The sequence below is a fragment of the Xyrauchen texanus genome, chromosome 15, assembly GCF_025860055.1.
Source record: "Xyrauchen texanus isolate HMW12.3.18 chromosome 15, RBS_HiC_50CHRs, whole genome shotgun sequence".
Taxonomy (NCBI): domain Eukaryota; kingdom Metazoa; phylum Chordata; class Actinopteri; order Cypriniformes; family Catostomidae; genus Xyrauchen; species Xyrauchen texanus.
In genome coordinates, this window is record NC_068290.1 from 25,510,784 (window position 1) to 25,536,154 (window position 25,371).

General features: G+C 37.3%; 1 protein-coding gene across 1 annotated transcript; it reads left to right on the forward strand.

Moving 5' to 3' along the window:
- Positions 1-1,382: 1,382 nt before the first annotated feature.
- Positions 1,383-24,885, forward strand: LOC127656374 (glycogen synthase kinase-3 beta-like). The gene is made up of 10 exons (XM_052144678.1): positions 1,383-1,740; positions 12,427-12,614; positions 15,345-15,428; positions 15,565-15,675; positions 15,824-15,954; positions 16,708-16,912; positions 17,023-17,118; positions 17,756-17,942; positions 19,639-19,716; positions 21,885-24,885. Exons 1-10 carry the CDS (start codon positions 1,566-1,568, stop codon positions 21,950-21,952), a joined length of 1,323 nt encoding a protein of 440 aa, XP_052000638.1. The 5' UTR covers positions 1,383-1,565; the 3' UTR covers positions 21,953-24,885.
- The last annotated feature ends 486 nt before the right edge of the window (positions 24,886-25,371 follow it).

The window sequence follows — 25,371 nt, forward strand, 5'->3', positions numbered from 1 at the left end:
TCTGGTCAGCTGATGACTGCTGATGAATTTAAGAAATATTGTGAGTAAATAAAAACTATTTACAAAATGTTTGGAAAAATTGTTTAGTACATCCTGTCAAATTAGAATAAATAAAATTGCTCTTTGCTAATGGAAAAACACCATAAACAAATGGATAAATTACCTTGCAATTTTATATGTAAGTGAGGACTGCAGTGGCCCATAAACCTGTTGCCATCAATTATAAACATTGTTATCAAAACACTTCCCTTTCCCAACACTAAATCAAAATATATCTTTATTAGCTCAATAATGTCCAGAATTTAACAAGCACTGAGTGAGAAACATATAAATTTAAATTTGCCAATTTAGAAGTATATTTCGGTTTCAATACAAGTTAAGCTCACAATTTTGTGGTAATGTTGATAACCACAAAATGCAATTTCAACTCTGCTCATTTTACACTGAGTTACAGTGAGGCACTGACATTGGAAGTGAATGGGGCCAATCAGTATACATCAAAATACTCACTGTTTCAAAAGTATTGCTACAAAATGTACAAATGCATGTTAACATGATTTTAGTGTGATAAAATCGCTTGCTAACCTTTTCTGTTTAAAGGTATATCCAATTTTATACATGAGTTTTAACAGAAGAATGAATGTCAGTGTGTTTATGAAGTTGTAAGCTTCACATTTCTGCCTTTAAACCCTCCAAACATGGGCCCATTCACTTTCTTTGTAAGTGCCTTACTGTAACCTTGAATTTTCTTTTTTTAAAAGAAAAGGAGAAACTAGTCGATTTTTTTTTTTTTATTATTATTTTTTTTTTTTTGTGGTTATGAACATTGTGCCACAAATTCTGTCAATTGAGTGTAACTTGTATTAAACAGGTGATTTTCTATTAAGATATCCCATTGGTCTTTTGCCCTTGATTTAATTTTGGGGAAAAATTATTAGAAACAATCTGTGTACACCACAGTTTTAATTTAATTTGACTTACTTTAAAAACTGGCTTTTAAATTAACATGTAGTATGTGTTGTGAAGATCATTACCAAAACAGCTCTTTACAATATTGTGTATTCTCAAACCAAATTTTAGATCTATGAATTACTTGAAAGGGCCTATATCATGCACAGGGTATGAACTGATAATGTCATGCAAACAAAAAATATAATGTATAGATGCATTTCTTTGCCACAACGGGAAATATTAGTAAAGAATATTCTTCTCCTGCATTGTTTTTGTATCATAGGCTAATAAACAATTGTATACAACATAACATTGTCGAATTAATGCGTTGTTTTATTTTAGCATCATGGGGTTGTGTAATGAATAGATTTTTATGCTGCAAGATCATGTGAAAGCGTTGTTGAACTACATTAGCCAGAAAACAATGCGCGCAGAGCGTCAGCTCCAGTTGCCAGCCACACAGAAGAAAGAGGTGCACAACCTTAACGATACTAGAGTTCAGTCATCTTAATTTTTTTTTACAATTATTGTTGTTTAAATTGACATATCCACTACGCGCCTGGGCCAGTCTACCAGCACACTTTACACCCGCTCTGGCACACTCGCAACCCGAAATGAGTGGCAGCGGGCGGCCCAGGGCTAGCTCATTTGCTGAGCCTCCCGGGGTTCCGGGTGCCGCTGCAGCCGCCGTCGGATCAGCCGTCGCCGGTGGAAGCTCTTCAGGAAAGTCGGGGGGCGTGCAGGCCTCTGGCGGGAGTTCGTCTAGTTTCGGAAACTTAAAGCTGGGCAGTGAGTATCATTCAATGGCATATCACGAAAACCAGAACGAATGTGATATTAGTAAACTAGTAAATCCTTAAGTGCTGGACCTTGTATTATATTATTCATTCATTTGTCTGAGTATTTTGCCACTATCACGTTAACCTACTTTAGTCGGCTAGCTGGCTAAGGTAACAGGAGCTTGTTTTTGTAGACGGATCAAGGGCTTTGATTGCGCTAACTACATTAGCTAGACAATCCTTTATGAGAGCAAGTGTTAAACGCATCTGTTATGATCGAAAACAGTGTATCAAGAGTATATTGTGCCCTGATTTAAAATATGATTCGAAGCTGACTGGGTGTTTAGATGTCGTTAAATACCTGAAGATATTATTTGCTAACAAAGCTCAGTTAGCCCTGTCGGCAACATCTCACATTTTGTCTTCATTTCGGCATATGCCTTCAATAATTTACTTATGTACGACTCTTGATAGATTTGACCTCATCATACGTGTCCTAAATTGTTCTGAGATTGTATTAGTTAAACGTTAAGAGGGCTGAAGTGTTAGTGCCACAGAGTCTATGTAATTTTGAAAGCAAAATCTTTAAAAAGTAACTACATATCATGAATACATTGAAAAACGTTCCCCATCTTAATTGTACAGTCTTATTACATTTTGTAAAAACATATTGTGTCATATCAAAGACAATTTATACAATTTAGATTTGTGGCTTGTGCACTACTTTGAAAATTAGTGGTTTCCTCAGAGGCATAAACCTCTTTATTTGGTGCTCTATAAATTATTCCCAGTGGTTTTGCTCACTTCCGGAGGATTGCATCTGCAGTGGAGCTGACTGCTAGATTTCCATGTGTATTGTTGATGGGGTGTTATTACTATGAATGAGGCGATCAAGTGGGTGGATGTATATGATTGTAATAATACACCTCTAAAAAACTTGAAACAGTAGTTACTGAATGGTTTATTCACTAGACAATGAATCAGTATTAGATAGTGTCCATTTGGCCAGTCACAAAATGACTGCATACTGACATTATAATGTTGAAATTTGGCATAATTGATGTTGACTTATTTAGGTGGCCAATGTTCATAATAATTGGACACTAACCTGCATGTCAAACTAAAAATATCACTGTTATCATGAACTGCTTTACGTTAGTAATTGTTGATTAATTAAGAAGACACTTTGTTTTGATAAATCTTTGTCAATTCCTCAGAATCTAAACTGACAACAATTGACACAATACATCACCCTTGGGCTCTATCTGTTTCCAGGTATTCCCACTATCCATGACTGTTCTTGACCACAGGTGGAAATACAAGCAGATTTTTGCTTTCTCATCCTTCTCCGCCTTTGTTTAAACAGCTACCAAGTTAAACAGCCTGCTGTTTCTAGAGATAATCTCTGCTCCTTGTTCTGTTGGGGTTGGACACATCTAATCATGGGTGTTTCTATTGGCTACTATTAACACCAGACTGTAACTCTAGCGCTTGTCAGAATAAGAGGCATAACGTGATGAAAAATAGGGCATTATTGGGTTCTGAAAGATTTTACCACTGTAAAACATGTGTTAGGTGGTTTACTTTGAGACAGCCTTAATATTTGTCATGTCTTTAAATAGGGATGTACCGATCGAACATCCGCAGATCTAGATTGGACGATCTTCACCTTAAATCTGTGATCGTGATTAGCCGATCATGCCTAGATTTAGGGTCTTTTTTTTTTATTGCAGTTTGAACGAAATAACACACATACTGCTACTCTAATGAATATAAACACGCAATCGGTGTTCTTACAGGTTTTTGAAGAGTGTGCATATGCCTGAACGTACCAGATAACAAACGTCATAGGATGGAGTCCAACAAAAGTCAACAACGTGGAAAGAATTAAACATTTATGGGAGTACAGTGGGAAAAGTACATACAATATAAACTATACCCGTTTATACACACCAATGAAAAATATCGACTGTCCCTCACGTTAAATTCGCTCGTACTCTAGGAGAATCCCAGAGTTATATGTAATAGGGAAATCCTACAATTGCAGCGCAATTCCGCTTCAGTTTGCGATGGAAACTTAAGGAAACAAAAAGCAACAACTCTGGGATATCTGGAAATAAAGCGAAGCAACAGAGAATGAAATTGTAAAGTCTTCCTCAGATGCCATGCTTGTTATTTACACAAGATGCATGGGGTAAATTACATTGCTGTGTAGAAAGCTGCTTACTGACCGAGCCACATGCTTACGAGAGTAAAAAATGTCACTTGCATGTAAACGTGAATACTATCTTGCAATAAGCCGCTTTCTGGTGTCCATGTAAACAGTCACAGAGGACAAAGATACTGCAAACGGATAAATAAACAAATTTAACGACAAATAAACATGCAAAAACAAATCTGATTATAATTGATGTTATGTTTGTTGCGACAGATGGTGTGTAAGGCTATGGAGACAGTTTGAGCAATTATGAACGCTCTCTGTGTCAAACACGCGCTCTCAAACTCTCATTAGTCCCTCATACCAGCACTATTTTGTGAGAACACAGATATAAATCAGAGATATATGTATGTTTGGTGCAATACCACCAATAACAGCAGTAAGATTTTAACCTTTAATAACGTCACCACGTCTTCATGCAGTGGTTTAATGTTGATTTGCTTTACAACAAATTGCCAAAGACGGTAATCACACCATAGATATGAATGATTTCTCACTTGAGTGATTTTGGAGCTTGTAATGGATATATCTCTCTTATTTTTGAATGTATCTCTGCTATGTGTGATGATCTAATGGTGTTTACTGGTTGCTAGTGCGTCACAATGGATTGTGAAAATGGAACTTAAACTCAATTAAAATGAATGTAAGCATTTCACAATTAATGTAAATTGAATGTAATTTTGTAGTATTGGGCAGTATCATGTAATTGTAGCATATTGTACTTTTAAAATTAATATTGGTGATCTGTATCAACTTCAAATTTCCTGATCGGTGCACCACTGCCTTTAAAATATAAAAGGTCTCTGAAATAGAGTTGTAAAATTTTTTTCATGGTCTATTTTTATCTGTCATACTTGTCTTCATTTCATAAGTGCTACGGCTACATTCAGGGGCATAGCATCCATTATAATGGTATACACATGACACATTTTTTTAAATTAGATTAAGGATTCGATTCTGCATTTCTTCAAATGCATTTACAGGAATATACAAATAGGGAAATATAAAAGCAATATCGACGATGACTTCAACTTATTTGTTTTCTGTACGCAAAGTCGCTAACTGAACAACGATACGAGTAAAATGGCACTTTTTGTCTTATAGAATTTTTTTTTCACCCCAATGACAGCATTTTATTTCAGTACTGGCTACGCAAAGGCTGCACTTTAAAACCTAGGAAGCTGACTTGCTGCCTAATCAGTTAATGGCTTAACCGACAGTGTTTTGGGGAAATGGAACTCTTAGGGGGCTTTCACACTAGCACTTTTGGTGCGCACCCCGGTTCGAATGACGTCAGAGTTCGGGTCGTTTGGATGATGTGAACGCTGTCTTCCGAACTCTGGTGCGCACCCGCGAACCGTACTCGGGTCCACTTAAAAAGGTGGTCTGGGGTACGGTTCATGTGAACTCCAGTACGGTTCGCTGCTGATATGAACGCAATCGAACCAAACCGCGGAAGTGAACCGATATTGATGACGTATAATGTGGTCGTCAGTCTCACACGCGTCACTTTCAAAATGAGCGGAAAGGGTTTACTTTCGTGCGTGCGTGTGTGCGTGTGTATACACTTACCTTGACGAAAAGCGGGATTGACGCACACGCACTGCAAGCAGAGAGATGATTTCTGCTTGCCTTCGCAAAAATTGTCTTCGGCGGACAGCCCGCTGTCTTTTGAACGATTTCAGTATTTTTGCGGCAGACAGACACAAGTATGTTTCTGTATCTTGATGTTGAAAACAAAACCAAAGTTTAAAAAAAAGAAGAACAAATGTGAACCGAGCAAGTCTATTCATTGAATTTTGACGCCTTTTCATTTTGCGGTTATCAAGCAACACGATTACGCACCAGCTGCAGCTTGATGACGCAAGCGTACCGCGGTTCGGAGACAAATATATAATGTGAACACAGTCCATCGGGGGGAGGGGGGAGCAATCAAACTCTGGTTCGGAACAGGCAATCGAACCAAGTGTGAAAGCCCCCTTAAAGAAACGTCTCAGAGTTTGAAAAGCACCTTATTTTCATCCTACCTCTGTATACAGCCTCCGTAGGCAGTATTTTCCGTTTTTTGGACACAATCAGTGAGTTGGCAGCTATACAAAGATTTGAGCATTTTTCACTCGAGACAAGAGCGCAAGCTGTCAATTCCTCATGTGATTCTCAGTGGCCATTCTGAGGAGAGATCAGACACAAGGTGTTTGAAAGCTGCTCAGAAAAGGTTTCAATGAGAGTTGTGGACTGAACCGAGAGCTGGATCCCGTGAAGGGCGACAGAATAGTGCAGTGCGCACATGTGATTGTAGAGTATGAGGGCACGCACGTAGGGAACAATGCCACACATGTCTCCATTAAAACACATTAGTAGCCTAATTTATTAAATATTTAAAAATATTGTACACTCTCTCTCTCTTTCCGAATGTTTGTCCCACGTAGGTAAAGGGTACACTTCATGATAGTCCACATATATATTTGATTTGTTAAAATGTTCACAACAGATGCCCTTCCTGACGCAACCCCCAGTTGCTTGGGGTCTCACACACATTCGAGGCAATTTAGAGTCTCCAATTCACTTAACCTGCATGTTTTTTTAACTTGTGGGGGCACCTGGAGGAAACCCACGCAAACACGGGAGCACTTGCAAACTCCATACAGAAAGGCCCTAGTTGAGCCGGGACTCGAACCTTCTTGCTGTGATGCGACAGTTCTAACCACTGAGCCACAGTGCTGGCAATTTAAAAATATTGTACACCGTTTTCGCGATTCATCCGATTGATAGCATTTTCAATTGATTATTGACCAACAATAACGATTCTCGATTCAAAATCATATTTCAAGGTCGATGCCTATAGATCGGCACCATAAGTAAGCGATGCATCGAGAAAACTAGTGAATCGGTACATCCCTAGGAAATAACAATCTCGTTGGAAATTGAGAAAATTCATACTCGCATGCACAATAGGGCTGAACTTAGAGGTAGGCGATATGACCAAAATCTTATATCATGATATGAGTAATTTTATATAATGATAACAATATATATCGCAATATAGTAATTTGTTTCTGAAAAACCAATACAAATCGGTTAACATAATAAATAACCATATTGTAAAGCCTATGTTTTTGAAAATGCAGTCATATAAATACTTTTTAAATGAAAACTACTTCCTCTAATATAATTTTCTCCTTATTTAGAACTTGACAAAGTCAAAGTTTTAAAACACTTGGTTTTAAATCAACCTTACCATAATACTCAGTTTCACATTGACACATTTCAGTCTGATATGTTGTTGATCAATATTATTATAAACTTTCCTCAAGAAACTTGAGATCTTTTCAAAGCAAAGAAACATAAAATATGACATAATTTTAGTAAAAAAAAATCACAAATAAAATAACACATTTTGCAGAAAATGCATTTCAAAACTATTTAAAAACACTTCTTGCAACAACAAGAAAAATAAACGATTACTGAATTAATGAGAATCACATCTTTTGGCTTTCATAATTTTCTTAAGTGTGCTTCGCTTTGAGGTGGTAAAACAGATTGTTTGTATTATCTTAAGTGATTATTGTCGCTCGACACATTTAGCAGATTACATTTTTATTATCTGTGTCAGCTTGTGAACCTACAACACAGATGTCACACCTGATTTAATAACAAGCTCCCCTTCATTTTCTTGACTTTTCTATTGATCATATCAGCAATAATACATCAAATGATGGAGAACTACAGAAGTGCTGTGAAGTCAAGCGAACCTCTGCATGTTAAAGAGATGATTCAGGTGTCTGGATAATAGTGATACTGTCCCGGTAGAGTGTGTCTCTGGACTGCTGCATCCTCAGCAATAGAAAACACACACACACATATATATGTATATATTAGTTTAGGGTTTAAGGTAAGATTTGTGGCAGGGTTAGGTTTAGGGGAAAGGTTAACAGTGTAACTACAGATGTAATTAAATGTAGGTACTTTAAATGTAAGTACACTGCAACAACACGTATGTGCATAATTAGTACATCGTATCAAATGCAGAAGTACATAGTAGTTAAAGCACCTAATATAAAGTGTTAGTCAACTCTACTATAAAATGAACAGTCTTCCACCAAAATAAATGCTTAAGGGTTTAACCAGACCACATAGCCATGCCGCATACAGATAAAAAAAAATGTATTGTACGGTACTGTTTAGGGCTGGGCGATGTGACAATCTAATCGGATATCGACGATGGCTTACAAAGATGCCAGTTGCGATCAGATGATTATTGACAATATCAACGGGAAATGGCAAAACCATGGATCTGGGAAGTCTGCAAATATATTAAACAGTGGCCAGGGTGGGAAACTAGCACCCGCCACCCGCATAATACGACGAGGCTGAATCCAGTTCGCAAGCTCCTCGTCCAAATGTATTTCATGCACGGGTGATTACCCACAACAGGCGAGCGACCTGGATGACGCCTCGGAGTGACACGACAAGAAATGCTATTAGACACAAAGACATGCGCTTGAAGAAACACTTATTTATATATATATATATATATATATATATAAAAATATAGCAACCAGGCTAATTTGATTGCTTTGGAGACCTGGCTGGAGTCACTCAACATGCCCTGGATTTGAACTCCCGATTCCAGGGGTGGTAGTCAGCGTCTTTACTCAACTTTATTATATTTTTAAGAACAGACAACAGAAAAGCCGTCAATGCATGCGTCTTATTCACTATTTCTTCAAAGGCGTGCAGCATGAGCCTGTCATGTGGAACAAGCACATGTAAAGAGTTTTCACTCTTTTTTTTTTTTTTTTCTCTGTTTCATTCATCTGAAAAATGTTTGCAATAATAATGTCATCTATGGGAATGCTGCAAATAATCTCCGATCATATAGGGAGGTGCTGTGAGTTTAATGCGGTTTATTTCCTCGCCATCCAAGAGATGATCCAGGTCACAGTGGACTTCTGCATCCTCCACTGTAGAGTGCTCAGAACCAGCCCTATAAATCAGAATTGCAAAGAGTCGGCCACAAGTTTGTGGGCACGTTTGCACTGTTACCTGATCTGCATAATTCCTTTAGTGAATCTGTCATTAAACCAGCATGGGCAAATAACCGTCAAATTAATTTCCCACTCAAGCCTGGTTTCAGTTTCACGTGAAGCTTTCCCTCTGATAGATACTGTCACGCTGTGCACATGTATATTTACATTTCGCAATATACACGATGAATCAAAATCTCTGTCGATTGACACTTTAAATCGTCACCACGACATATATCATATCACCCAGCCCTAATACCAGGCAATAAACAGGGCACTTACACACACATACAGCTGAAGACTGAGAGTGAGCGAGTGTGAAATCAAAACTGATGCACTAGGTTAAAATGGTTTTCTTTCTCTTTTTATCTATCAGATTAATGGATTTTCCATCAATGTTTCAAAAAATCTGTAAATGAAGGAGAATTTTCAGTTAATGCAACCCCTGCTCTCAACCATGCAAAACTAGCAAAAACTGCTAAAATCACACAAAAGGGAAACCAATCCTAGTAGGCTATAGGGTTGCAACGGTATGAGATTTTCACGATATGATAATGGTCTCAGAAAATATCACGGTTTCACGGTATACGGTATATATTTTTTGAGCAAACACTTTATTATAATTGAAACTTGAAACCATTTATTTTATTGAAGTATGTGTAAAAAAAAAAAAAAAAAAAAGTCTCCCTTTTGAAAATAAATAAATAGAAAAAATAAGAAAGCTAACGGAATTATAATAAACAGAATTATAAACATGATAAAAAAAATAGCATGCAACTATAACGTTACATATCTAAAGCATGTTAGCATAGCATATTAAATGAACTACTAAATGAAAAATAACATCAGCTGTGTGAGCTTTTGAAGTAATGTCCTTTGATTATTAACAACTAACATATACTGTAGGTGCACGACAGCACAGCCAGACTGCTCCTGTCTGTACCTTTTTAACTCATTGGTTCTCAACTGGTTTTGCTTCAGGACAGATTTTACATTGGACATCAAGTCCATCAAGGCATCGACCTGTCATAGATTAAACATAACCTGTATTTAATGTATGCTGGGTCGCATTTCCTTTTATGTTGCATAGATTTGTTCATGGTTTTCCAGTACAAGGACATGCATCAAGTGACATTATTTTTGTTGTTGATGTCAAAATCTACAGTAAGTTTTCTCTCCCCCTTTTAAAAATTTAAGAGCATATTTACTTCTATGAGCCCATTATTATCCCATTTATTACCTAATATTACATATTTATACACGTATTCAGGGGCGAAAATTTCATAAAAATGTTGGGGGGGACAATAAACTAAAAAAAACAGCAATTTTTGAAGGGGACACCAAGGTTTTTTTTGTTGTTGCCCCGTTTGCATTTGTATTATTTTATTTCTTAAACAATTATTTTAAGAATATATCATTATATTATTTACAATACACATATTTTAATGATATTTTGGGGGGGACAACCCTCAGATGGGGGGGGGGGGTGTCCCGACCCCCCTGTGATTTCCGCCTATGCACATATTACACAGAAGGAAAGGCTCCTCATTACCATGGTTAGGTCAGTGTGCTAGTCTTAAATAATAGTAGTAATATAATAATAAATTAATGTATTTATGAAAAATAAATACTAGCTGAAACACATCTTGAAACTTTAACTAGAACTGCCACTGTTGATAGAAAATGAGGTCTAATAGATTCTACCTTTTAGATTATTTCATAAGAAACTATAACATTTTGTCAAAATATAACAGTTACTTTTACTCATGTAAAATCCTGAAACAAATTTGTAAAGATGATGTGTGTAATTATTAATATTTTTAACTATTTTGTTTAAGGGGCCACATCGGGCTGGAAGTAGTGCATTGGGGGGTCACATTGTATTAATTTTGAGATACAATGTTCTGCATTGATTTGGTTTTTGTATCTTTTAAGCCCAGAAATAGTTGTGTACTCAATTTTCTGAAGTGTATCTGTGACTAATAGGACCATTCTGCAATTGCCTAAAGTATTGTATTGCTCTACATATGTAGATACTTTTCTATCAGGCATTCAAAAACTGAATAAAGGCTTATAAATGTATTTTACCATCTCTACTTCCATGTTAATTTATTATTCAATTTAACAATCTCTATATCAGGGGTCTGTTTAATAAAAAAAAGAAAGCCATTTATAGAACTTTTCATGTTTGTCGCAAAGCATGCAAGTTTACTTTTTTTTTTTTTCTAGAACATTACCCGTTTACATGCTAAAATAGTCATGATGCGGGTCAACCTCGATGGTTTCAGCCACAACTGAATAACACCGGCTGCATGACTGATTACTGCGAGAGTTAGATTAACATACAGGTGCGAAGGGACTTCAACATTTCTAAATTGCACAAATAAAAAAATACATATACATATTCGTTTCTGGCTTGCTTTTGCTCGCATGTCATTGATTACCCCTCCGAGATCTACTTTTATATTTAATTTAATCACTGAGAAGGTTTACCTGCAAAATTAGAAGCACCAAACATGACAAGCAGCCTCAAGAATGGACACAGAGTAGCCATATAACACTTTTCCTTGAGAAGGATATTGCACTACATATCGCTAAGTTTGTTCAAAGGGGAAAAGAAAGAGACAGAAATGGCGCACTCGAGTGAATGGTTGCCAGATTGCACAAAATAAGTATAACGTTAGGGAATATTTCCAATTTGCGCAAGTATAAATCTCAAACTGGGGGTGTTATGTCTCTTATCTGGCAACCCTGAGCATGTTAAACGCTTGTGGAGACGAGTCTCAGTAGTCCTAAATATTCTATCACTTGGGTGCCGCTGAAATATCTTCAATGGGAGAACCATGGCATTGCTGTTTCCATGCTGTCCGTGACCCAGTCCGAATAGACCAGTTGAGAAACACTGGTTTAACTCACACAACACACACTCATGTCAGACCGCCTCACTTCTCTCTGACATTTTCTCCGCTCTCTGTGTGTGTGTGTGTGTGTGGGTGTGTGTCGCAAGTTGACAAGTCTGACAAGCAGACAAGGAGGAAAGGAGATGCACACGCACATGTGAGATTCTCCGTCCTCCGTCTGTGAAACCGGTATACCGCTGCAACCCTAGTAGGCTAACCACTAATCACTGATTAAACAACTGAATGAAAGCAGACTCTATTTTTGAGGAATTTTCTATTTTAAATTCCTGGATTTGTGATGTTTTTGTTCTGTAAGTATTAGTAATTTAATTTATCTATAAGGATTACAGCAGGGAGGGTGTGATTAATAAGCTACACAGTAATTATGTTATGGTCATATTGTAAGAGACCACCACACCATTAATGGAAGCCATATAGGCTAAAACAGGCTCACATGGCCTGGATCTTTGTGATTCTTTCTAGCTAAAGGTCAGATCTGTCAATGAATGGCCTTTCATTTCAAAAGTAATTCTTGTTTTTTTTGTCTGCAGGGGATAGTGGGAAGGTGACAACAGTTGTAGCCACACCAGGGCAGGGTCCTGACCGCCCTCAAGAAGTCTCATACACAGACATCAAGGTGATCGGCAATGGTTCATTTGGGGTAGTGTACCAAGCTCGACTTATCGATAGCCAGGAGATGGTGGCCATAAAGAAGGTGCTTCAGGATAAGAGGTTTAAGGTAAGATGCATGAAAGTAACAAAACCACACACAAACCACCACTGCACTTGCTGTCTGGCAGCTAGCATAAATATTACACAATGTATACAGTTTGTTTGTTTTTGTTTAAGCTTTTACATGCTGTTAATGTATTGCCTCATTTTGGTTTAATGCATTATTTTGTTTGTAAGAAGTTATGTTATTCTTAGAAGTTCATCGTACAAGGATCTGTTTGTGGCTTTGAAAAAAGCCCAGTTCTAGTGTTTTGGGCCATTGGACTAGAAGGCCGTATATTGGACAAAAATCTGTGTAGTGCAGGAAGATTTTTGCTTTTTTCCCAGAAATAGAAAGACTTCATTTTGGGAACATTTGGCAGTACACTAGCTAGACTACACTAGGTGTCTCAAAGCTAACAGACATGGACTGAAAACCACTAAACTTCCATTTTTGATTTCATGTGTTGTATTGATTTCTTTTAATGTGTGCTCCATTCCAAATTTAAATAATTTGTTAGCTCTTCTGTCCAAAATATAAAATTCTCTGCATCCTGTATAGATTTGTATAGTGATTTTTAACAGCCAGACATTTTTGGAGTATTTGAACCTAGAGCTTTTGTTTCACAATTTGTGTTCACAGTACATGATGATGAACCAGAAGGTCTGAACTCACCTGCTTGTACTCATGAAAAGTATTTGTAGGCTTTAAAGGTGCACTCATTAATGTTTACATCATTAAAAACTTTTACTCCAAAAAAAAATTGTATAGTAATTTTTAAACAAAAAAAAAACATTAGATGAAGACTAACCTTATAAAATATATTTTATTTTACATTGAGAGGGTCCCCTCATGGTGGCTTCCATGTTATGATCACATGACCAGGTGAATACTACTCTTAATCTCTGTAACTGCCCTGTTATTGGACACTTTCTCTTATGGACTACATTAATCATAGCTGACTGTAAATAGTGAATTTACAATGGCATCAGTTATTGAAAATGCTGCCTCCAGACCCCTAGGTGTCAGTGTTAGTCCAAGATAACAAAGTATGATTCTCAATGCTAAAAATGAATTCTTATGAAGACCAGTCTTGCCAAGCTATGAACTCTGAAGGACAGGAGGACGTAGAACTCTATTGCAAGCTCTGTGTGTGCTGTGTGTGCTGCGATCTTCCTGTTGCATAGTTGACTGTCCCACCACATTTGTAGCCAGCAAGAGTACTACTGACATTATAACACCAGTGAGGTTTTGTAGGACTCGTTGAAAAAATAAAGACTGTTAGCACTAGTTTCCTCCATGTGTTTATTACTTTATTAAAATGATGCCTAACAAATGTTGAGGGAGCATGACGACTCACACGAGCCATCAGACTTTCATGAGCTTCTAGCAGAAATCTTGATAATTGTCCTTTATTTGCCACCGTAGTGCTGCTATAACTTCTGGGACTTCAAATGGGTTCTTTCGCACAAGTCACATCCAATGCACCCTCGATATTCAGCCTGATCAAGAACACATCTCGGGTACTGTTATGCATTCTCAGTACTTGCGTTCTTGAGTATTGGAATTAAAATTAAGCAATGGATAATGACATGGAACTAGTCCATGAGATTGTAAGAAAACAAAAGAATGCACATTGGGGAAACTTATTGAGTGCACCTTTAAAACTAACTGTACTTGTGATTCAGTGGCTACGTTCACACAGCAGCTGATTGTGGCCCAAATCAGATTGTTAGGTTATTCAAACAACATTTTAAATATAGCCCATATCAGACAATAGTCTGAACAGCCGATAATCGATAACTGACCTATGTGCGAACAACTCTCCCTGAGCATGCATATAACTATTTTAATATGTATAATTAATTAACATTAAAATTGTTAATAGCAGTTTTTTTTTTAACTGAATGGGACACTTAATGACTTCTTTAATAAAATATCAACTAGTGATGAAAGACCAGATGGATAAAGTTATTTTAAATTAATTAATTTGCAGTCGTATGGAGGAATTTAATTACCACTGAAGCTCAATGATTTAATATTATGAGCAATTAAAAATAAAATCGACAGCAGGAAAATGGCATTATATATACTGTGTGCAATGTAAGAGTTGTTATATGTAATTATTTCAGATTTCGACTGATTTGCTTGCATTCACGTTTTGATACAGTTTGAGAAATATAGAAACTTTCTGCATGAGTGACTTAAGCAAAGAGCTGCGTTACATAGGCTAAATCAACATCTGCTGCTGTTCTTGCACATGTTTTACTATGTGAAATTCAAACAAACCACTGAACCCAACTGGTGAAACCTACAATTCTCAACTCAATGCATTAACTAGAAAGATATGTCTTGAAATTAAAAGTTTTAAACCATATTACTCAGTAAGTCATGTGTGACAAATGTTGAGTTAAATTGATGTAAAAACAATCACATTAAATCTGACCTGGCTGTTCACACTGAAGGCATATTGGAATAATCAGATACATGTCCGATTTATTTCCACATATGAATATGTCTTCTGAATGTGGATTATGTTGTAGACTACAAACAGAACAGAGATTGTCCCTCTAAATTGAAGTTGGTAGCACATGCAAACTCTATATTTAATTTAATCCTTGCTCTTTAATAATTGTTCAGGGCCATATTGCGATTTCAATTGCGCAGCCCTACGTTACTCATCTTAACGCTTCAGATAAAATGGTTATTTGATTTCTATGCTTTACTGACATTCACATGTAATTTCTTTCTCTATAGAACCGTGAGCTACAAATAATGAGGAAGTTGGACCACTGTAATATTGTCAGGCTACGCTACTTCTTTTACTCCAGTGGAGAAAAGGTTGGTGTTCGTTTCTCAAATATTAAAACTTTTATAAATTATTTTTGCCCATTCTAGGCAACTATATTCGTCATTTTGAATAATATAATTGTAGGTTGCCAAACTAATCTATGTTCTCTCTCTTCAATCTCATCAGAAAGACGAAGTGTATCTAAATCTGGTGCTTGATTTTGTACCAGAAACTGTGTACAGGGTGGCACGCCACTTCAACAAGTCCAAGACCACCATCCCCATTATCTATGTCAAAGTAAGTCTCTGTGTTATGATGACTGCTGCCACTGTGCCCATTCATATGTACATGCACAATAAACAATAACATCTCTTTCTCTCCTCCCCTACCTTGCCCTCCACCCTCTCTCTCTCTCTCTCTCTCTCTCTCTCTCTCTCTCTCTCAGGTATATATGTATCAGTTATTTCGCAGCTTGGCGTATATTCATTCCCAAGGTGTCTGTCACAGAGACATCAAACCTCAGAATCTGCTGGTGGATCCAGACACCGCTGTACTCAAACTGTGTGACTTTGGCAGGTAAGTGTCTGTCAGAGTTAGTGAATATCTCTATGTAATGTCCCTGTAGCTCAACTGGTATGGCGCAAGCAACGACAAGATCGTGGGTGCGATTACCAGGGAACACACACACTCCGATTCCCACAGATTCAGTGGCTACTCCTATATATTTTCTGCATGCAGCTTTGTGTGTTAAGGTGTGCATATTTAAAAACTATATTTTCAAATAGATGGCTATTTGGTTTAAGGAGCCTTTGTTTAATTAGGCTGGTGCTGGTTTCAGTTTCACCTGACCTTGACCTTAACATGCTTGATTTTTATAAGTAGACCATTTTTTACCTTGACACGTAATTTAAAGCCCCTAGTGTTCATAGCGTGAGACACACACACAACTAAACAGCGCAACTTGCAGCAAATCAGCCAACGATGTCTGCATGTGTATGGCTTTAGCAGCAGAGTTTTAAAGGAGATTCATTTATAGATTAAACTTCTTCTAAATAGCCACTGTCCACACGCAACATAATCCACTTTCACTAAAACATTTAAGACAAAGATTGAAGACTCTTCAACCCTCATTGCCTATCCCTAGCAACTACGTGGCTAAATTCAAACTATGGGACTTTGACTGGTTTTGGTTTGTACTCATTTTTTATGTGGACCATTACACCACCACATCAACCCAAATTCCTGGATGTATTTTCTTTTCATATTTGTGAAATATTTAGCAGATTCTTGCACAAACATGTTTGTAATCCCCATTTTTAATCTCCACAGCGCGAAGCAGTTAGTTCGTGGTGAGCCCAACGTGTCATACATCTGTTCTCGGTATTACCGTGCTCCTGAACTTATATTTGGAGCCACAGATTACACATCCAACATCGATATCTGGTCAGCCGGCTGTGTGTTAGCTGAGCTGCTGCTGGGGCAGCCCATATTCCCTGGTGACAGTGGTGTGGACCAGCTAGTAGAGATCATCAAGGTGAGTGGAAAATTAGAAAATCTGTATTGCTGTATTTAGTAGGTATAGACAAAAAGGAAAGAGGGATCTGTTTGTGAGAGTCTTAATTTTTTGGTCTGTCCACTCTGCAGGTTTTGGGGACTCCCACAAGAGAACAGATTCGTGAGATGAACCCCAACTACACAGAGTTTAAATTCCCACAGATCAAAGCACACCCTTGGACAAAGGTAATGCACACCTGTTATTACACTTATAGCAACAATGATTCTCAGACCAGTTCAGAAAGAAACAATTTTAGCACCGTGGAGCAGTTTTAAAGTCGCTAAATTAAAACTGGGGCATATGTAGCTTAGCAAGTAATGACGCGGACTACCACACCTATAGTCACAAGTTCGAATGACTCCAGTCAGGCTTCCCAAGCAACCAATTAGCTAGAGTCATGCTGGGTTAACCTCCTCTTGGTCGCTATAATGTGGTTCTCGCTCTCGGTGGGGGGCATGGTGAGATGTGCGTAGATGCCGTGGAGAATAGTGTGAAGCCTCCTACTCGCTAGGTCTCCACGGTAACGTGCTCAACAAGCCATGTGATAAGATGCGCGGATTGACTGTCTCGGATGCGGAGGCAACTGAGATTCGTCCTCCGCCACCCGGATTGAGGTGAGTCACACCACGAGGACCTAGGGCACATTGGGAATTGGGCATGCCGAAAAGGGGAGAAAATAAATACTATGAAAATGTTTTTCATTAATTCAGTGTAATGCAGCATCATTCACAATTTTTCAAACTTAAAAACTGATGCAATAGATTAAAGACCTTAATGTGTAAAATGGTCAATTGTGCCATCTGTTTTATGTGTTTGTGTTAGGTGTTTAAGCCGAGGACGCCTCCTGAAGCCATCTCATTGTGTTCTCGTCTGTTGGAGTACACGCCAGTGACTCGGCTCTCACCGCTGGAGGCTTGTGCACATGCCTTCTTTGATGAGCTACGCCAGCCGAATGCCCGTCTGCCTAATGGCCGAGAACTTCCCCAACTCTTCAACTTCAGCCCTGTGGGTAAGTTGAATGGGGAGAACTGCCACTTCTCCTCAGCTTTAGCCCTGTTGGATAAATAAAGCTCACATGCTCTCTGTCTTCATCTTGGTCTTTAAACCTAACATCTTAGAAACTGTAGCCATTTAGTACACAAAATCTACTGAGCTGGCAAAAGTCTAATGCCTGCAGTGCACCTGTCTACATGTATATAACAGCATTAGAACCAAAATAGAATCCAATTAACCAATCACACCTGGTATGCAGATAGCAGGTGTGATTAACTCCTCATGTGACATGCAAAATATACTAGACAAGTGCACTTTTGTTTTCAGATATTAGCATGTAGCTAAGCTAACAAATCGAAATCTTCATAACATTAATGCAGGCTCACAAAGCATACTTGGAACATATCCATGCATTTACACTTCACACGAGGAGTTTGCGCATCCACCAGCTAAATAAGTTGTATCCACTCCACATCTGTTGTTGCATTTCTGACAGTGATGTATTAAACATTTTTGCAAAATACTCTTTTCTAAAGTAAATTTTTTCAAACTAACTAACTATAAGAATTGGATAACTTTCCTGAGGTAAATGAGGAGCGCTGATCGGTGAGACACTATATACTGCACTTCCGTTTATATTGACAGGAACTGAAGCGGTTTGCCACGCCACAAACAATTTTTTTTTTTATGGTTTTGAATTTCATAATGAAATTGTAGATTTGAAAGCTTGTTTTTATCAAAAACAGTAGAAAACCCAAAAGTCAAAAATCAAGTTTTTCCCCCAAAAAAGGCCCATTATGACTCTTGACTCATTTTGATGGAGCGCCTCACATATTGCAATATGCATTTTAAAACCAGACGAGAGGGGACTTCAAATGCAGGTATTGACTAGGTAAAAATATAGATTTTTTTGATGTATTGCAATCTCAATATCGATTCATAAAACCCAAGATCGATCATTTACTTTAATGAGCAGCTCTCTGTCTGTGATAAGCAAATGGCTGGTAAATGTTGTGATTTCGCTCACCAGTGATGGACTAGTATATTGGAGAAGTAGTTCAGCATCCTTTTACGAAGTGTTGAGTTTAATTTTGATTTGACGCATTTTGTGTGTCCAAAGATGATGCAATCTATTTGTCATTGAAAGATGTTCCTTCTCATATTGCTTTTGTTCTTAACAGTCAATTGTTGATCAAAAACAAGAAAAAGTTTGAATTCTAATCACGAATAGCATGGATGAGGTAAAGAAGCTAATCCAAGTTCTCTCGTTAATATGCACTCATTACAGACACTCCTTACAGAACTGCTGGTCTTCTTAAGTATAAGTATTTTTAGCATGCGCTCTACAAATCAATGTAAATACTTGTAAATAATAAAAATTATGCATTAAACAATAGACATTCAACAAAACATTGTATTTATTGATATGGATTTGTACGTTTTTAGAAAGATAAAATGTAACCAAAATGAGAAAAACAAATCAAATATAATTTGTAAAATGACTATTTTTGTAATGTACCCATTAAAAGGTCCCCTGTATAAATTAACATCCTTAGCTGAGACATAATTCTGTTTTATATGAAAAGAATGGAAATACACCCATATGGAATGGAGTCAAATCAAAATCAGAATTGAATCAAATCATTAAATCTGAAATAATACTCATCCCTAGTATTGACACCTAACCTCTCTGTCTCTCTCTCCCCCTGCAGAGCTGTCTATCCAACCACAGTTGAACTCCATTCTCATTCCTCCCCATGCTCGCTCACAGACATCACCTGCTTCACACGGTACTGATCACTATGGTTGAACACATATACATGCACTCTGCCTTTGATTTACCCTTCCTCTTGTCAGCCTGAATGAGTAGCAGTGTAGCTATTAACTTGAACACATTTTTCAGTAGCCTGACAGTACAGTAATCCAACAAACAAGCTGAGGCAGTAATCAAACATGCTTGCATAAACATTCCTCGCTCTCTTATGTAGCGTTTGGATGTCCAAATTATTGTAACTGTTTTAAATAATAACACACAAATTATTGTATTGTTCTTGTACATATTGAATACATCATTCAAACATTCACAGTGTAAGTTGGAAAAGGTATGTAATCCCCTAGGCTAATGATTTCAACAAAAGCGATTTAGAGTAAGGAGTTGGCAAACTTTGCATCCAATTAATTAATCGAGATTGGAGGTATGTGTTAGAGCTCATGGTTAAGGTTAGGTTAGGGGCTCCCTGTATCTTCAATGGCAATTCGGAGCCCACGCCCCTTTTTGGAGCAATGCCTGCAGCTATACCGGTCTCAATTAATGCAGAAAACCAGCTAATTCCAAAGGGTTCACATACTTTTCTTGACACTGTATATCATATAGTTATGCATTTAAAATGAAGATTTTCTTTCTTAAATAGTTTCAATATAGTTGGCTCCTATTTGATAGTAGCCTAAAATGTAGCTAACTGCTTAGAGATAGCGTTACTGCAGTTTTAGCTACTTTAAGGTGCACACATTTTTTTCCTCATTAAAAAAGATGTATGTACTCCTTAAGAAATAAATTGTAATTTTGAAACAGATCATGACCACTCACATTAAAATGAAGACTCATTAATCATATCAGTAACTTTATAAAAGCTATTTTATTCTACATCGAGAGCAGTGGTGGCCTGTGCATTTTAAGTTTTGGCCTTGAGTGTGATTCATGCCATTAAGGAAACACTATTTCACAATTAATAAGACACTATATGCCTATAGACATCATACATTACATCGCAGCCAAATTATAATACCAATTTACATTTTTAAAGCTATCTAAATGTTGCTTGCAATCATTTTTGTTACGTACGGTACACGGTTACTTTTCATAACTTAAACTCAAACTGAATGCTCCAGCACTAATTTACACTAAGAAAACTCCAAGCACTTATACTTGGTGCAAAAAGCACTTACCAATTTACTTGAAGTGAAAATCAGCCCTCCTTTCCTGTTTACATCTCAGGTTTTTAAATCCATAAGGATCTCTTTCTCAATGGCGATAGCAGCCGTGACAGCTTGATCTTGACAGACTTGTCAGCTAGATCTCGCGCTCTTTGCTTTCAAATTATGTACATCACTTAAAGCATGATTGTGTCACTCAAGGCCAGCTAGAAGGCCTCAACTGGGACATATCCTAAAGATCACATCCACCAAGAACAAATAAATCAATCTGATTGGCTGATGAATCTGACAATCTGACTTTAGATGCCTATTCACTTGAACTGTTGAGGGATTCTGTAGAAATTCTGAAGGCTTAACGGGGTGGAGCTCAGACTTGCATGTGGCTTCGGAAGCCCTCGGCTTTGGTCATGTGATTTGTAAACCAGTCGTCACGCTTTGCTTGTAAGCATCAGGGAATAAATTCTGATAGGATAAACAATTCGTTGTTTGCCATTCGCTTTTAGATGAATTTGGAGTGCAACGTGATTTGAAAATAAATAGGCAAAAAGGCGAATGAGAATGAAAGGATGAAAAAATATTTATTAGACATGTTAGGTCAGCAGAGAAGGCTTTGCTGTCCCTGAGAATTCGCCACTGATGGAGAGGGTCCGCATATGGGGGCTGCCATGTTAGATTCACAAGACCAGCCAAATACTATTGCTTAATCTCAGTAAACACCCTGTTATTTGACACTTTCACTCATTGACTAAAGTAATAATGGCTGACTGTGAATTGTGAATTTTTAAATTGGCATCAGTAACCGAAAACGATTTCATTTGAATGTTGCTGCATCCAGGTCACTAGTTGTCTGTGCAAGTCTAAGATGACATGAACAAGAACTTAGTGCACCTTTAATTTACAAGTAGCAAGTTTCATAGTAGCTTCCCCAACACTACTGGATAGTCATATGTGGCTGTATGTTTACCACACCATCTCACTCTTAAGTGAAGTATTTTAATTCTGTTTGTGTATGTGTGTTTCCTAGAGGGCAGCAGTTCAGATGGTCCAGCACAGTCCAGCTCAGCACCGGGACCCCTGAGCAACAACACCTAAATTTTCCTTGGCATTACTGCTGTTACCACCCCTCTCTCCTCGTCCCTTCTTTCTCATTCCTGTCTCCTTCCCAACAACAGCTCCAAACAGTCTCTCTTTTACTCTCTCTCGCTCACACACACACACACACACACACACACACACACACACACACACACACACACACACACACACGTCACCTTGTGTTGTGCAGTCATGTTCTCCTGTCATTGTCCATGTGTGTAATGCCCAAATTCAATCATCAGAGGAGATAATGAGGTTGACTAAATTCAGTATGCCACTCAGCTCATGACTCTTAAATCTGTTTCTACTGTTAGCAGATAATTGTGATCACATTCATTATCTTTAAGTTTGAAGACTGGGAATGGCTTGTTAGGGCATCACTGCCCCCTAGGGGCAGGAAGAGAACTGCGCAGTTTCTGCTTTTTCTGCCTTTGTGTAAACCATACATTTAATGACATTTTAAACAATTGATATTCAATATTGTGCTAGTTTAATCCTTTAAATTTGTTTTTGCTCTTAAAATTAGCATTTTAGATTTCTTTATGCGTTCTTGAACAAAAGCAAGGACTGCATTTTATGAAGCAGTGAGTGTTTGTGAAAACAAAGAAATGAGCAAAGAATGAGTTGTGTCTTAATACTTGTGTATGTCAGCTGGTGTTTTAAGTAATCATTGCACACACGGTTTTGTTTTAATTTTTTTAAGGAGGTAGTTGCTGAAGCTGAGACAGGGTTATCTGTTTTGTTTTTAGATTCAAAATAAAACTTGATACTCACTTTTACTCATATTTTTGTGCATGTGCACATTCAGAAATAGACACACACGTACACTGAGGTGAATTCCATCAGTAGTTATGTTAGCCATTCTATTTTGTTACAATTCTATATAATGGAATTGTGTATGTGAGTGTGTTTGTGCACATTGCTGTGCCGATGTCTGTATAAGAGTGTTTGTGGAACATTCGTAAATCGATAAACCCATACACTTACACGGAGAGATGGATATCATTCATCCCACTTACAGGTCTGAATCAGAAACACTTAGCAAATGATACTTTTAAAAATGGAGCTGTTTGTTTTACCTCTCTTCTATCCCACCTCCTCTTCCTCTTCTCTCATTGCTAATATGTAAATGCCATGCACCTTTTATTTTGTTATTTTTTTATTGTTATTTGGTTGTCCTTGTAATTAGGTTTTATCCCTAGTGTAGTAGTGCTGGTAAGAGCAAAAACCAGCCTTTCTATGCCTCTCTTTCTCTCTCTCGCTCTCTCTCTCTCTCTTTCTCCTTCCCTTGCTCTATCCCTTCACCATACAACTGTATATAACATTTCATCCAGACTCTCCCTGTGTCTAGGGAGAAAGACAAAACTGAACAAAATTTTGTTTTTATCTGATATCTCAGTCTCTTTCTCTTACTCTCTCTCCTTACCCCCCTGCCTGCCCTTCCCCTCTCCTCATCAGTGTTTGTTCTGATCCTTTTTATTTATTGTATTGCTGTCTGATTCTTTTTTTTTTTTTTACAATCTGATGGGGGGGAGGGGTTTTATTTGTTGTGTAATTGGTGTAATGTTCATACCTCAAGCTCTGGAATATTGTCTGCTAGAATGTTCTGGAAAGGGTCAGGTTCACACTACCACACACAGGCTGCTCGGCCCATCAGTGAAATGATAACGGTTAAAGGGAGAGAGAGGGAGAGATAAACTATGTTTTTATTTGTTGGTATAAATAATAAACTCATTAATAAAGTTACAAAATCATCTCTGGGGTAAATTGTTTATACTTTGTGGTAGAATTCTACATGTCTATTTAATGACATGTTAATAAACATTACATGAGTTTACAAATACACTTTCAAGATTCTAATATTAAGTGTTGCATGCTGAGGCAATAAACATGATTACTATTTTCTATACTAGGTATTTAGCTTAAACCCCAAGTATGTAAATTTGGCATGTTGCCAGTCCAACAACGTTTTTGCTCTAGACACGAATGATAACTCATGTCATGTTGCTTGTTGAGGACAGGTATGCTATTACTTTGCCAAGTGATCAAATATAAGTTGGGGCTAGAATATACTTTGGGTTGGACTCTGCATTTTCTCTTATCGAACCATCTACTGAATTCAACTAGGCGTTGAAAGTTACTTTGAGTGTTTTGTCAGGGGGAGACTAAATGCTTGCTAAAATACTTTCTGGTCACTTGGGTTTCAGGCATATTTTTGACATGTTTTTGATACCCCAGTGTGTGGAGTTTAAAAATTGAATTGCTTTGTATTCTTAACACATTGTTTCAGAGACTGAAACTTCAATGAATGTTTGCTGATTTTCAATCAACTTTAAATGTGCATTTAGACTTATCACAATGCACTAAAAAAGAAAAGTCATTCTGTTGTCTTATACATGCACTGATTAGGTATTACAGTTTTTAAAATACTTCAGATTAAAGGGTTGAGATGAAAAAACAAGCACATTGTGTTGATTTGACCTTATAATTGTTATATTTTTGTGGTCTTGCTGACTGCATTAATTTCTATTCATTTTCTGGTTCTACAGTTCCATCTTTCATTTAAAAAAGTAAACCCTAATTGTTTTTTTGCCCATGTTAAACTCAAAGTTATCTACTGTTAGTTTTGATTACAAACCTCTTTATTTTGTGCTTACAATTAAAATATTTTTATTTGTTTGTTGCATATCTGTCTAAAGTTGATTTAGCTATATGATGTACATCGTTCAAACAATTTGTGGCCACAATTTCATTTAATCTATTAGACCTTACTTTTTTCATTAGATGAAATGGAAACCTCAGTCCAAATCCTTTGCCAGAAATGGTATTATTCCATGGGGTGTTTTTGTTTCACAGGACATGCAGTCAGATGTGTGGTCACCTCTCGACTCTGACTGGCGCTTCAAGCAACCTCCTCCCTCTGTAGTCTCATAATTTGTGTCCTCCAAATCCTTTTGTCTAAACGTAGATTTGCTAAATAAATTTAGCTTACGCTGCTACTGTTTCTCTATTTTTCCAAACTAAAACCGATATTCATAAAGTCTTTGCCAGACATCAGCAGAGCAAAAATATATACAGAGTACAAATAATCCTCTGTATTAAACTCATTAGTCTCCATGCCAACCAATTTGGCTAAAATCAAGTTGGCTCGATAGCTTATTGGGATTCGGATGACCTGCTATCAAAAACTAATTGAAAAGTTATTACAGAATGGTCTGTGCTAATTAATTAAACAAGACAAAAGAAAGTGGTACAGACCATATAATTCTCAGTGTGTAAATTAATCCTAACCTTTTCTAAATTACCTGCCAGGATGTTAAAAGTTGCAGAATTGAAAATGTGATTGTTGTTGTATATTAGCATTGATACCCTTATCTGCATGAATTCTATACACTCCAAGTATAATATCAATATAT

Excerpts from the sequence above, each read along its gene's own strand:
- LOC127656374 (XM_052144678.1), top strand. The coding sequence starts at position 1,566 with ATGAGTGGCAGCGGGCGGCCCAGGGCTAGCTCATTTGCTGAGCCTCCC. Across the intron at positions 16,913-17,022 it reads AGCTAGTAGAGATCATCAAG|GTTTTGGGGACTCCCACAAG; the intron begins GTGAGTGGAAAA and ends TCCACTCTGCAG. Across the intron at positions 19,717-21,884 it reads GACATCACCTGCTTCACACG|AGGGCAGCAGTTCAGATGGT; the intron begins GTACTGATCACT and ends TGTGTTTCCTAG.